At 40.8% G+C, this 13,701-nt stretch overlaps 1 protein-coding gene across 1 annotated transcript in view; it reads left to right on the forward strand.

Moving 5' to 3' along the window:
- ACTN2 (actinin alpha 2) overlaps nt 1–5,436 on the forward strand; it is a 60,167-nt gene extending 54,731 nt beyond the window's left edge. The window contains exons 19-21 of the mRNA XM_019746994.3: nt 2,705–2,770; nt 3,642–3,800; nt 5,212–5,436. Of these exons, the coding sequence (XP_019602553.1) occupies nt 2,705–2,770; nt 3,642–3,800; nt 5,212–5,370 (384 nt within the window). The 3' untranslated portion in view covers nt 5,371–5,436. The remainder of the gene's footprint in view (nt 1–2,704; nt 2,771–3,641; nt 3,801–5,211) is intronic.
- The last annotated feature ends 8,265 nt before the right edge of the window (nt 5,437–13,701 follow it).

The following is a 13,701-nucleotide window of genomic DNA, read 5'->3' on the forward strand; positions in this document are numbered from 1 at the left end:
AGTCCAGGGTTGTGTGCTGTTTTCTGCAGGGGACTTAACGAGCATCTTTGTAGTTGGTAGCAAAGCTAGACTTATTCTAAGTGAAAGTGTACCCTTAACATGTGGTTATTGGATTTAAGCATTTTCTGTATACTCAAATACAAACCTCTAATGTACTTTTCCTAAGTAACTATTTAAGTAACAAACCTGATGGAAATTTAACCCACACATTCAACATATAAACTTAGTTTTCTTTTTTTAACTAATAAAATCACCTCTTGGGATGTTTTAAGGAAAATGCACCAACAAAATGGTGGTCATTTTCACAGTGAAGGCAAATATACAAAGTTAAGTGTTGCTTTAAAAAATTATCTAGTGTTTTGATTTGAATAATACTGGGTAAAACCAATTCTTTATAACAAAATTCCCAGTTTGCATAGCACATTCCATTTGTTAAAGATCCCTACAAAAGGATATTCCATTACTTGGTTTGGGACCCTGTTTATGATACACAAGTATAAGTAAATGGTTTTTAAGATGCCTCTAGGTTAGGCCAGCCACATCCAGGCCCATTAAAGAGTTCAGACAGTAGACTTCTGATCAGGGAACTGAAGCATAAATAAAGAATTATATGCAAAGATGGAAATGGAAATTGGCCTGGTTTCAGCTGCATTGTGCAGAAATGTGCTGTAATACTGCCCTGACTTCACTCATTCATGTTCAGGTCGTTTTTCTTCTGGGAGGGAAATAATTGATCCTTGTTTCTGCATAAACCCATCTGGGCTTGTCGGACAGCTTCGCTCATTTGGGCTGCCTCACAGGAAAAGCACGTTTATTTGAATCCAATATAATGATACTGTCTTTTGCAACCAAAGTCCAAAGGAGGCCAGAACCCACCAAGTTTAAACATTTGTTTAAATTAAATGTTAAGGATTATGTGTGTATAGAAGGAAACAAAGTTTTCTAGAAGTTACGGGGAAAGGTGTCAGGGATATGATCTACTTTACTTCCTCTTCTTATTAAATAGGAAAGACAGGAATGGTGGGTACTGAGCATGTGGCCTGAGGGACTCTGCAGAAGGTGTAGAGCGTAGGTGTAACATGATCAGAGCTGGCTTCAGAAAAGTGTGCCTGGCAGCCTTGGTTAAAATGGGCTGGAGGGACGCAGGGCAGGAGAGAAAGTGAGCAGAGGCTCAGACAGGAGACTCTTGCAGAAGTCAGAGAAGAGGATGTGAGCTTCTGGGCTGAGGTGTAAGAGTGGTGGGAATGAAGAACAGGACAGCTGAGATTGGTGGAGACAGAAATCTGATATAACTTAACAGCAGGATTGGGGGGGCTGAGGGAAAGGGGGAGGTCAAAAATGACCTGGAAATGCTAAACCTTCAGAACACGAGAGAAGGGGTGCTATTGAATTAGAGGGAGCTTTTGCAGCAAAGAGGTGCCCCGGGCAGTGAGGAATTCAGTTGTGGATTTTATGGCTGTCGCCTGTGGGAGTCACCACATAATGGTAATTTCTGGCAAGAGAGAGTCTGCAGAGTAGGAGAGAAGGCCTGGATCTTAGGGAATTAACTCTATTGAAAGGAGGCAGAATAGCCAGAGAATGGACGCTGAGGGAAGTCAGTGGAGAGTGAAGAGTTTCCATAGTGGGGAGCGTAGCTTTGGAGACTGTAGCCAGGAGGGCGGGGGAGGGGGGCGCTGGTGACGGAGGGCTGAGCTGAGCACGTAGGTGTGAGAACCGACATTCATAGAAATAAAGAACCTCTGAGGTGAGCTTTTGGGACTAGCCATTTCACGTGCAAATGAAAACACCAGTAATAACCTCTATGAAATAATGGATTGGCTAGTATTAAAAGTGTTTTCTTACCTTTAAGTTTATATTGATGCTTGCACTTCAGCTGTGCTCTCAAAACACTCAAGAAAATTTTCAGCCCCATCACATCCAGGGCTTGGGTGGACACCTATATTTCAGTAGAATTTGGGCGGCTATTTCTCCTACCCTGACCTTCTCTCCGCTCTGAGGGCTGTCGCTCACTCAGCCTCCTAAATGCTGCTCTGTGTAGACCCTCACTGGATTTACGGTGAGGCTGAGTTTGCTGCACGGAGGGGCCACTCCACCCAGGCCCAGGGCCTAGAGTGGTTGTGTGGTAACTTGCCAGTTGTTTCCAGAGTTCTAGGAATGCTGCCTTCTCTGGGGGAGTTGTACCTGGGCCATGAGAGCATCTGTTTCTCAGAACACTTACAATATGATTTGTCATCAGTGGGTGGCAGTAGTCAGCTCCTGACTAGGTCATTTTCAATGGTACTGGGTTCGTCCCTTCTGCTGCCTTGTTGAATGTGTAGTCTCCTTTCTTTTTCGTCTGTTGTCCACCCTTCTTCCTCCTTTCTCCTTTTTAAGAAATCATTTTGACACCTTTGAAGTGACACCCTCAAGAGAGCACCTAATCTTGTTAACTGTTCTGTAATTCAGTCTCTGCCTTCCTTTCCCCCACCTCCATGTACTCTTCCTTAGGTTCCCTCCTTAATTAAAAAAAGAAAGAAAGAAAGACTAGGAATTATTTTATAACATCTCTGTGTTGGCTTCGGTCTACTTGTAAGTCACGGTGACCTGTACAGACTCCAATTGAAAAATTCCAGGTGTCCCTTCTCTTACTGGGTTTGTTCTCGTGGTTAAGTATTGCTGCTCATTTCCCTTTAATTCTCAGCTTCTCTGTTTGTTTTGTTGGCAGAGGAAGAATGGCCTAATGGATCATGAGGATTTCAGAGCCTGCTTGATTTCCATGGGTTATGATTTGGTAAGGCAGAAGCAGACATTTTCCTAACATTTGATATTTTATTGAGCTTGGATGTATATTACAGGGGATGACTGCTCTAAAGTACGGTAACACACTTGCGATCGGTTCCTTTTCATTGTAGAGGATGATAGTTTTGAAGGTTGCCTGTTACGATATCAAAATAATTTCACAGAGCCAGAACATATATTTTCATTCAGAATTGGTCAGAATTTTTCTAGTGAAGGAAGCGAACATAAGCTTTCCTGATGATTTTTTAATAGCTTTATTGAGGTATAATTCACATACTATACAGTTCACCCATTTAAAGTGTATACTCAATGGCTTTTAATATCCTGATGATTTTTAAAGTGTCTTTTCCTCTAACGTTGTAGAAGGTAAGAAGTTTTTAGTAATAAATAGCTAAGAAAACCGTATATTTCCCTGTGGGCCGTGATGGTGCTGATCACCTCACTTCTCTGTTACCCACTAATGTGTAATTTGAACATGAGCTGCTTTGATTCCTCTCAGACCTTGAAAATAAGTCATGAGAGACATCTGTGAGCTGCCTTCTGTTTCGCATGTCACTCTTAGTCTGGAAAAGGCCCAGCTCCTCCAAACTCCTCTTCTGGCATCATGTTCAGGCCTGAGAACACGGGTCCCAGGAAGGGAGGGATTCGGACGTTCGGTAGCTTCTGGGCTTGAAGCTACAGCAACTGTTACCATCACTGGATAGCAGTAAACTCAGGTCACCCATAAGGGGATTAGTTCTAAAGATTGAAGGGAAACACAGAAATACTTAAGTTTTCACACACAGAGAGACTCACATGTCAACGGGTGAAAGTGGGAGGAAGTGTGCTGTGCAAGTGAACATTTCTTGGCAACCTTGCCTCAGGGAGAAGCAGAATTTGCCCGCATCATGACTCTGGTGGATCCCAACGGACAGGGCACAGTCACCTTCCAGTCCTTCATTGACTTCATGACCAGAGAGACGGCCGATACCGACACCGCTGAGCAGGTCATCGCCTCCTTCCGAATCCTGGCTTCCGATAAGGTCTGTATGCACAGACTTTCTGCTTTTGTAATAGTCCACTGCATGGTGGTAATACAAAAGGAAATGGGTGCAAGTAAAAACCGGTTTGATCTTAGTGCATTTTGTAGCACCATCAGCATTGAATTCAGAAAGCAGCAGGAAAACAGCAGAGGTTTGCCCAGAACAGAGAAAACACAGACATTTTGTTTTTGAAATTTGTGCTTGGGACCCTCAGTGAGTTTTATGGAAGGAACCAACAGTGTGTTTCTTGTGTTTTAGTGGTTCCACCCCACTTTACATTCTGAGTTGGTAGATCAGACTCGGAAAGAAGAAACCATGCAATTCAGAAGTTAAGGAACTGGGACCTTCTCTTTTGGATCAGTGACCCTAACTCTGTGCCCAGACACTGGAGCAAAGTTAAATATAGCCATTTGATCATTTAAAAAAATTGGCAAGCTTTTCATTACATGTAGCCTCTAAATTAAGTAGGAGTTTAATTGCAAGTCCAGAGTTTTTGAATCTCACCCCCCGAACAAAAAATAGCTCAGTAAGTATGAATTCAATTTTGGATAATGATTCTTTTACCCTGTGTTCTAGCTGAGAAGGAAAGGAAGGTAATGAAACATAGCAGGGTCATGGTTATTACCTTAAAACATCAGGCAAAATAAACTATCATAAAAACACACAGACTCACATGTCAACGGGTGAAAGTGGGAGGATGTTTATTTTAAAATCCTTTATCATGGAGCTGAGGTGGAAGGCATAGCCCATCCGACATAGGAATTAATGAGCCATGGCTCATCTAACCCTCCCCCGTCCCTATTACAAATTACAGCATGATAGTTGCCATTCATTTATTTTGACTCTCACCAGCTAGTCCTATTTCCTGTTGGACATGTAACATTAAAAAAAAAGAAGAGTCCATTTTTAAATGTTTTATTTTATTTTAGAAAGAGGATTTCTTCAGTGGCAACATGTTTCTAGTTTTTTAATAAGCTGAGTAGGAAAATAACTCTATTTTTCTAAAACACACATCACATACAGTCAAAAATGACACCGATTATGTTAAATTCAACAACCCTGTGTTCTCCTCAATGTATAATGTGAACCGACTATCCCTTTACGTTTGTGCTGTGAAATTTAGATCACAGTATTTATCACTCACAGTGTGGCCCAGTTTGAGACATTTTGGTGGTAATGCTCCATCTGCCTTTAGGAAGCTTATGACATTTCCTACTGGCCAGAAGATGGGTCATCGAGCGGATACTTAGTAAACTCAGCCTGGTGTCGGTTGTGCTATGCCCGTTAGCCTCCCTGCCTTTTATTCCTTTGTAAAATTAAACAAATGCCAGCCATGTATAAGTAGTAACATATTTGTTGCAGGGCTTTCTGCGATTGGTTTTACAAACACCCGTGTGTCCGTCTCTTGCAGCCCTACATCCTGGCGGATGAGCTGCGCCGGGAGCTGCCCCCAGACCAGGCGCAGTACTGCATCCGGAGAATGCCGGCCTACTCGGGCCCCGGCGCTGTGCAGGGCGCCCTGGATTACACCGCCTTCTCCTCCGCGCTCTATGGGGAGAGCGACCTGTGAGCTCGGCTCTGTAACCGCTGATCCCATCCGAATGCAATAAAAGCTGGTCGCAGTTTGTTTCTTGGAGACTTTGACAAGCTTTATTAAGTTAGGGGAGAGGAAACATTTTTTTTTTTTTTTGCAGTTCAGTAATTGCCAGCAATGTAACATGGGTGGAATTCAGTTTCTATGGTATATGACATAGTGTGCTTCATAAATAGGTTTCTTTATTTCTGAATTTTTAGCCAAATGCTATGAAATATCAGGAGTTTTTGTTTGCTTCTTTGATAAAACAGAGCAAATTACTTGAATAGTATAAAACTAGGACTATCTAGGGACAGAAGAAAAGTACAAAATGGGAAATTCCAAAATACCCAAGATTCAAGACCAGGAAAAAAAAAATTGATGATTGTTTGATATTTAAAAAAACAACTCTTCATATTTTATATTCTTATGTGATTTATCCCTAGGGGAATATATTTGCGATATTAGTGTTTTACTTTCTTGCTTATCCAAAGATTAGCGATATTTAAGTATAAATGGTACTATTGTCTCTTTAGTTGAATTTAATGTTGTGAGATGGAACTTCCAGGGAATAGACACAGACCACCTTACAGATCTTTAGTACTTCCCAATTTTTAAATAGGGATTAGAGTCAGCTCTTCATTGTTTAGGACTATGCGGTCCAGTTAGTGGGTTTCAATGCCTTATTCCTCCTCTAAAGTAGAGACCTCAGGAAACACGGAAGTCGGCCATATTGCCAGAGAGGAAGATGTAATCACCAGGTAAATGAGTTTTTTAGGATTACGTATTGATTCCCGGTTTCTCTGCCTTTCCCAGAGCAGGTTAGTACAGGTTCTCAAGAGGTGACCATAGATAAGTGCTCTGTTTTTAAATAAACAGGTGCCCGTAGTAATAGTTCATAACAGGAAACAAGACAGAAACCAGCACCCTTATCACTGTCCAGGCCCAACTTCTCCTTTCTGCCTTTGGTTTCTGACCTGGTCAGGAGTTAATAGGGAAGGACTCATTCTCAGCTGCAGTAGAGGTAAGTCCTTGCATTGCTGAACCTTTCATTTTGTGTAGTAGGAATTACTAGATGTTTTTGCCAGCACTCGGCATGTGGTCACCACTGTGATTGGATGCTGATCCTCGCCGTCTCTGAGTCTGGCTCTGTGCGCACCTGAGGCCCTGTCACACATGCTCCCAGCATCGCCTGACCTCTTGACTGTTCATTCATTCTTCTGCTTGTGCTGTCGTATGTTCTAACTCCTCCCTATGTTTTTCGATTTTGACAGCTTGTAGAAAATAAAGCAGGAATTCTGTTTATATCTGAGTCCTTAATGATCAGGAAATGGATTATAAACAAATAAAAACAGTTGTAAACAGCAATCCAAGTGTTACTAGAAAAGTAGTAAAGTGCCTGTTGCCCACAATCTGTTTTCTCAGACTTTTATAGATTTCCACCAACAGCTGGAAATGTGGTATTTTGCCATCATAATTGTCTGGTAACCTCATAGTTTTACTACATTGACCCATTTAGAACCTTCAACCTTTTTAAATTTCACTTAATTTTCTTCATTTTATTAAGTAGTTGATAATTTGCAAATTGCTGAAATATCTGAGTCCTTGAGTTAATGCCACACACTTTGGATGATGTTTAGAGGAAATCTAACTCCTTATTTTATTTCAAGCAGGTGCTATATTCCAGCTATAAACATGAGGGAAAAACTGGGAAGTTGTTCTGCCTTTGGGGCTACTAGAGGGATTTATGGTGTTTTAGCATGGGTATAGGTAACTCATCTACCTAAAATTTTACCTTCTTTACAATATTCAGGCAAGAGAATGGATCGGTTCTATCTGCTAATAAGTGAAGAAAGGAGATAAACTCTGAAAAACCCTTAATAAACATGTTTATACTATCATTTTAGAAGTTATTTTTATTTCTGAAGCTGAATTATCAATTAAACTTAATTTGTAAAAAAAGAATTCATGCTTTTTATTATTTCAAAGAATAACTAGTTTCTTTGGTTAACCACAACTTCCTCACTTAAAATTTTTATCATATTTAAAAACTCATTTGGATTAGTATTTGCCTTTTCTTATTGAAAATTCAGAGCTGGCTTGTTGGGTAGAGAGTGAATTTGGGATGAAGAATTAAGTTTGACCCCATTAGAAGTGAGTGATGAATGGACTAGGAAAGTAGGTGGATTGGGAAGGAATTTTTGTGTGGGAGCTCACCCCAGAATCTGCAGTATTTAAAAAAAAAAAATGTGTGCATATCCAACCCTAATGCGAGTTTCAGGCTGTGAAGATCTGGGTTAAGACCTGGACTTTTGTATTTTTTTAAAGCTCTATGGGGGATCCTAGTAACTTTCACTCGAAAACCACTGGATTAGAGATAAAGAAAAGAGTCACTAGTAATCAAAAAGTGTAAAAGAATTAGAGGCGCTCTTTACTGGACAGGCTAGTAGGGCAATATGAATGGCCAGGCCAATCCCAGCACCACCTGGTGGGTGACAGAAATGCCTGTCAATGACATGGTCTTAGATGAGCATATTCAGCTCGGTGGTTCTTCCCTGCTGTGTCCTTGATTCCTGCAGGTTCATGAAAGAAGAAGTTGGGCAACGCTTTCTGCAGCCTTGATGTGAAAGGAAACAAATTTAAATGACACAGAGTCAGAAATTTGTATTTTAAAGAGAAGTTGCTAGTTGTTACCAGGCTGACTAATTCACCCCATTTCCCAGGATTATTTGACGTGAAGGCATGTGAGTGTGCCCAACTGTGTCCATGAGTTTTCTTATATATCCAGGAGCTGACTCAGTGACTATACTGTCCTACCTGAGGCATTTTCATATTTCAGTAGAGAAGGAGACAGTATTTTTCCCCCTTTTGGATTAATTAATTTATAAGTCAATACTTAAGCAACTGACAGACCATCATTCTTCGTAAGCTGTGAGCTGGAGGTGGCTGTGATTTGTCAGTGAGAAGCCCTAACCCCAGGGCCTTAAATTCTTTCCCATGTTATATGCTCAGCAGAATGGACTTCCCACTGGAAAACAGGTAGAAGAAATGGTTGGGGGGTGTACCAAGCCACACCTGTAAATTCTTGTGCATGGCTGGGAGCTTCCGGGAAACCATAGTGGCAGATGTACAGATAAAATTGTGTTTTTACAAGGCCAGGTACCAGACATTCAAAAAGATTCTCTATAAATAGTAGTTACAGAAGGAAAAAAGACACTTTGAATACTCAGCAAGAACAATAAAATGTTATTATGGTCAGCATTTAATCGTATTATTTTCAAATTACCTAGATGACCAATGGCTAAAACCAAGAATGGCAGCCCTCATCAAAACTACCTCCCCTTTTGGGGATGACATGATTCTTTATATAGAAAACTCTAAAGACTCCACCAAAAAAATATTGGAAACAATAAACAAATTTAGTTGCAGGTTGTAAAATCAATGTACAAAAAATCCTATATATTAACAATGAAATTTCAGAAAAAGTAATGAAAAATACAATTCCTTTTCCAATTGCGACTAAAATAATAAAATATCTAGGAATAAACTTAACAAAGGATGTGAAGGACCTATATGTGACGAGCCAGCCGCCACAAGTCGATCAGTACCTGAATGGGGGAGTGGGAATGAATAAAAGACACTCATACAAATGCTAATGCGGCCGGTCTTCAGTGATGCTGAAGCCCCGAGTTTATTATTCTTCACTAATTTATACAGTTTGAGTACGTGCAACTTATCAAAGAAAGTATGTATTACCTTAGCAACTGTAACTTTTTTTTTCTTTTACATAGAGGATACAAAATAACTAAAACTCCCAAAAGCAATTATCCTTATCAATTGCCGTGAATAGCCATCAGTCTTCTGTGTCCGGGAACTGGCCGCTCCCACCACATTCCTAGCAGCCTGCAAGCACTCTCCAGGTGCAGGCAGAGATAATGCCTTAGGGGGTAGAAACAGGCTCAGAGTTTCCTGTAACCATGGCTCCCCACACCTATATACTGAAAACTACAAGACATTATTTAAAAAAATGGAAAAAGATACAAAAAAAAAAAAATATTCTGTGTCCATGGGTTAGAAGAATCAAAGTAGTTAAAATGGCCATATTACCCAAAGTAATATATAGATTTAATGCAATCCTCATAAAAATCCCAATGGCATTTTTTTTTTTTTAAAGAAGTAGAACAAAAAAATCATCAGATTTGTATGGAATGACAAAATTCCCCGAATAGCCAAAGCAATCCTAAGAACAAAGAACAAGGCTGGAGGTATCCCACTCCCTGACTTCAACTTATACTACAAAGTGACAATAACAAAACAGCATGGCATGACAGAAAAACAGACACAGACCAGTGGAATAGAATTGAAAACCCAGAAATAAACCCACATATATGGGCAGATAATTTTCAACAAAGGAGCCAAAAACATGTAATGGAGAAAAGAAACCCTTTTAAATAAATGATGCTGGAAAAATTGGAAAGCCACATGCAAAAGAGTAAAACTAGACTGCTAGCTTCACCATATACTAAAAGTAAAATGGATCAAAGACCTAAACATAAGACCTGAAATAATCAACTGCATAGAAGAAAGCAGGTACTAAACTTATGGACCTTGGGTTCAAAGAGGATTTTATGAATTTGACTTCAACGGCAAGGGAAGTAAAAGCTGAAATAATTGAATAGAAGTATAATAAAATAAAAAGCTGCACATCAAAAGATACCATCAACAAAACAAAGAGGCAACCAACCAAATGGGAGAAGATATTTGCAAATAACACCTCCATTAAGGGGCTAATATCCGAAATATATAAAGAATTTGTACAACTCAACAACAAAGAAACAAACAATCCAATTAAAAAATGAGCAGAGGACCTGAACAGACACTTCTCCCAAGAAGACATACAATCGGCCAAGAGCTAGATAAGAGTATATAAAAAAATGCTCCACATCAGTAATTATCAGAGAAATGCAAATAAAAACCACAATGAGATAACACTTCACAAGTTAGAATGGCTATCATCAACAAGACAAATAATAACAAGTGTTGGAGAGGCTGTGGAGAAAAAGGAACCCTCATACACTGTTGATGGGAATGTAAACTGTATAGCCACTATGGAAAACAGTACAGAGGTTCCTCAAAAAATTAAGAATAGAATTTCCATGACTCAGCAATCCCTCTTCTGCATATATACCCCCAAAATATGAAAACATTTATCTGTAAAGATATATGTACCCCTATGTTCATTTCAGCTTTATTTGCGGTGGCCAAGACATGGAAACAACCAAAGTGTCCTTCAATAGACAATTGGATAAAGAAGATGTGGTATACATGAAGGAACACTGCTCGGCCATAAGAAAAGATGAAATACTGCCATTTGTGACAACATGGATGGATCTTGAGATTATCACTATGGTTGTTGATCTGGGTGACTCTGTGGGTATAAATCTTGAAATTATGGAAAAATTTGAGAAGAGGAGATAGTGGCAGAGTCAGAGATTTCCTGGGGAAAGCCAGTAGTCACCCTAACAGACCCCAGAGGTAGCAATACCTCGTTCCAGAACTTGCCCTCAGTTAATACCCTCAGGACCCTAACAGGATACAAAACAGCCGACATAACCAATCCCATAGAATAATGTTTAAAGCTGGAATGACAATTTACTACTGGTGTACAATGAAAGTGTTACTGGAACTCTGATGTTTTTCCTTGAGACTGCCGGCATGTGTTCACTGGCCCAAAGAAATGCACAAGCAGGAGTTTGCAGTGTAGAAAGAAAGAAAAAAACAAAACAGTGACTAGTGAATTAATATTGAATTGGCCAATTCAGAGTCAGGAAACTTATGCCTCTAAAATCCCTACCCCCTAATGGCGTGTAGTTTACAGATTACATAGGGCAACACCACAAGACACCGTGGGTTAGGGGCTTGGGGTCATGCTGTGAGCTGATTGGTTGGAGGTGAGGTATGTGTAGTAAATCATTTCTTCATGTCTTGAGGAAAGCTCTGAGGTTTTTTCCAGAGTCCTGTCTAGTCCCATGGGAAAGTAGCAGGGTGTTATTGCACCCCAGGGCTCGGGGCCTGAAACATAACTTAGGTCAAGATGTTATCTTTAGCTTGCCAGAGGTCTGGACCATGTGAGCATTAGGCCCAGGGTACTGTCTGCTGCTGCCTTGCGGGTGGCGGGGGGGCGGTGAGGTGTTGCTGGTTATCCAGGGGAAAGGCTAGGTCTCTAAGGGGCATAGAGAGAGAGGGATTTCTAGAGCTAGGATTTAAAACTAAGTTTAATAAAAGTCATAAGGACCCTTGGTTTCAATAGTTGGATATTTAGGTTCACTAACCAGGGCTTCTTTGTGTGAAGACAAACCCACTGGGATAGAAGCCCCAAACAACTAAGGGGTCGGTATGAAGCCTTGCCTCTATATACAATGGGTTTGTGTAGGATGAGCTTAATAAGAGTGAGGCTGAGGGTGAGGGTGAAGGTAAGGATGGAGGAGTAGGCTAGTAGATTATCAACAAAACCACAGTATTTTATCTTCTACAGAGCTAGAAAAAGGAGGCTTTGTCTTGGTGTTCCCACTCCATCTACATTTGTATTAGTTTCCTAGTGCAACTGTAACAAAGTACCACAAAATAGGTGGCCTAAAACAACAAAAATGTATTGTCTCACAGTTCTAGAAACTAGAAGTTCAAAACCAAGATGGGCAGCCCTCCCTCTGAAACCTACTGGGGAGAATCCTTCCATGTCTCTTCTAACTCTGATGTTTGCTGGCCATCCTAGGCATTCCTTGGTTTGTAGGTGCATCACACCAATCTCTGCCTTCACTGTCACATAGCTGCTTTCTTCTTGTGTGTCTCTCTACTTTTTTTGATAAGGACACCAGTCATATTGGACTAAGGTTCACTCTACTCCACTATCACTTCATCTTAACTAACTGCATCTGCAACAACCTGATTTCCAAGTAAGTTTACATTTTGAAGTACTGGGGTTAGGATTTCAACGTATCTTTTGAGGGGACACAATTCAATCCTTGGAACTTTAAGTTGTGTGAGTTGTGTACTAGGAATTCACTGCTCCTTTAGACATTATATAGTCTTTTAATCTTGTTAATCTGTTTATGACTAAGAAAATACTGGATTTGGTCAGTTTTAGCCAAAAAAGTAAACTTGTGATGACTTGCTCAAAAGAGAGATTGATACACAATTCCTGAAATTCCTGTTAGGATAGGGGATCGTAAATGGCCTAGGTGCCTGCAAGATTATTTTTCAAGAGACAAATCAACAAACTTTGTCACATAGGTGATAATTTAAAAACTAGCACTTAAAATCTAAGATCTTTAATTATTCATGGTCATCCCATTTCTCCCACACTGTTCTTGTTTCATTTTCTCCATTCCCCCCCACCCCCCAAGTATGACAATCTTTGGTAAGAATGCTATACACTTTATTATTACTTTGTAGATTAAAATATTGAGGTACAATAACATACACTAAAATGAGAACGGCATGCAAATGTATGCAATTTTTTTCTAGGTGCATTTGCTTTTCCTCCCATCTACTGTATTCAGCCTTACACAGCTGTCTTTTATTTTCAAAATCTCACAACTGCTGAGAAAAATCTACCCAGGGACTTTTCTCCCAGCTGGAAAGGCCTTACCTGGCACACACTTTTACTTTAAGACCCACCTTATTCTCTGAAGCTTCCCCCACTCCCCTGAATCTTGCAGCTCTCTTGACACACTGCATGTGCATTTATTTTTTTTTTAACCAGCTCAATTGTGAGTCTTAACGAGATCGTGAGTTCCTCTAAGACAGAGGTGGGTGTGACATAGCTTGCCTATCTTTGCATCCCAAAGCCTGACACACAGTGGGCGCTCAATAAAAGTTTACTGTCAGTAAGCGAGCATTAACATGCACATGTGTTCTTCAGTTTCCCAAGCGCATTCAAGGATCTCATTTAATCCCTACTGGAGCCTTATAACGTAGTAATTATTACCACCCCATCACTTCCTGTTTATGGAGAGTGAAGACTAAGAGGGTAAACATCTCGCCCAGTGCCAGGCAATAACGGAACTTGATTAGAGCCTGGTCGTCCGACTCACGTGCCGGCTCTGGACGTCACAACTGTGCTGGTCAGCGCCCATTGCCACCACGGTTCACACCGCCAGCTGCTACGCGGCCGCACATCCGAATTCGGGGCGGAGACACCTGAGCGGGGACCAGCCCCCTCCCCAGCGCGTCTCCCAGAGAGCCCCGGGGCGAGCCTAAGGCGATTGGTTGAGACCGACAGCCAATAGGGCCGCGACGAGCTCGCGCAGACCAATTGCAGGCCGGGGT

This window comes from Rhinolophus sinicus, chromosome 6, assembly GCF_057876585.1.
Source record: "Rhinolophus sinicus isolate RSI-liver-muscle chromosome 6, RSI-T2T, whole genome shotgun sequence".
NCBI classification, from domain to species: Eukaryota; Metazoa; Chordata; class Mammalia; order Chiroptera; family Rhinolophidae; genus Rhinolophus; species Rhinolophus sinicus.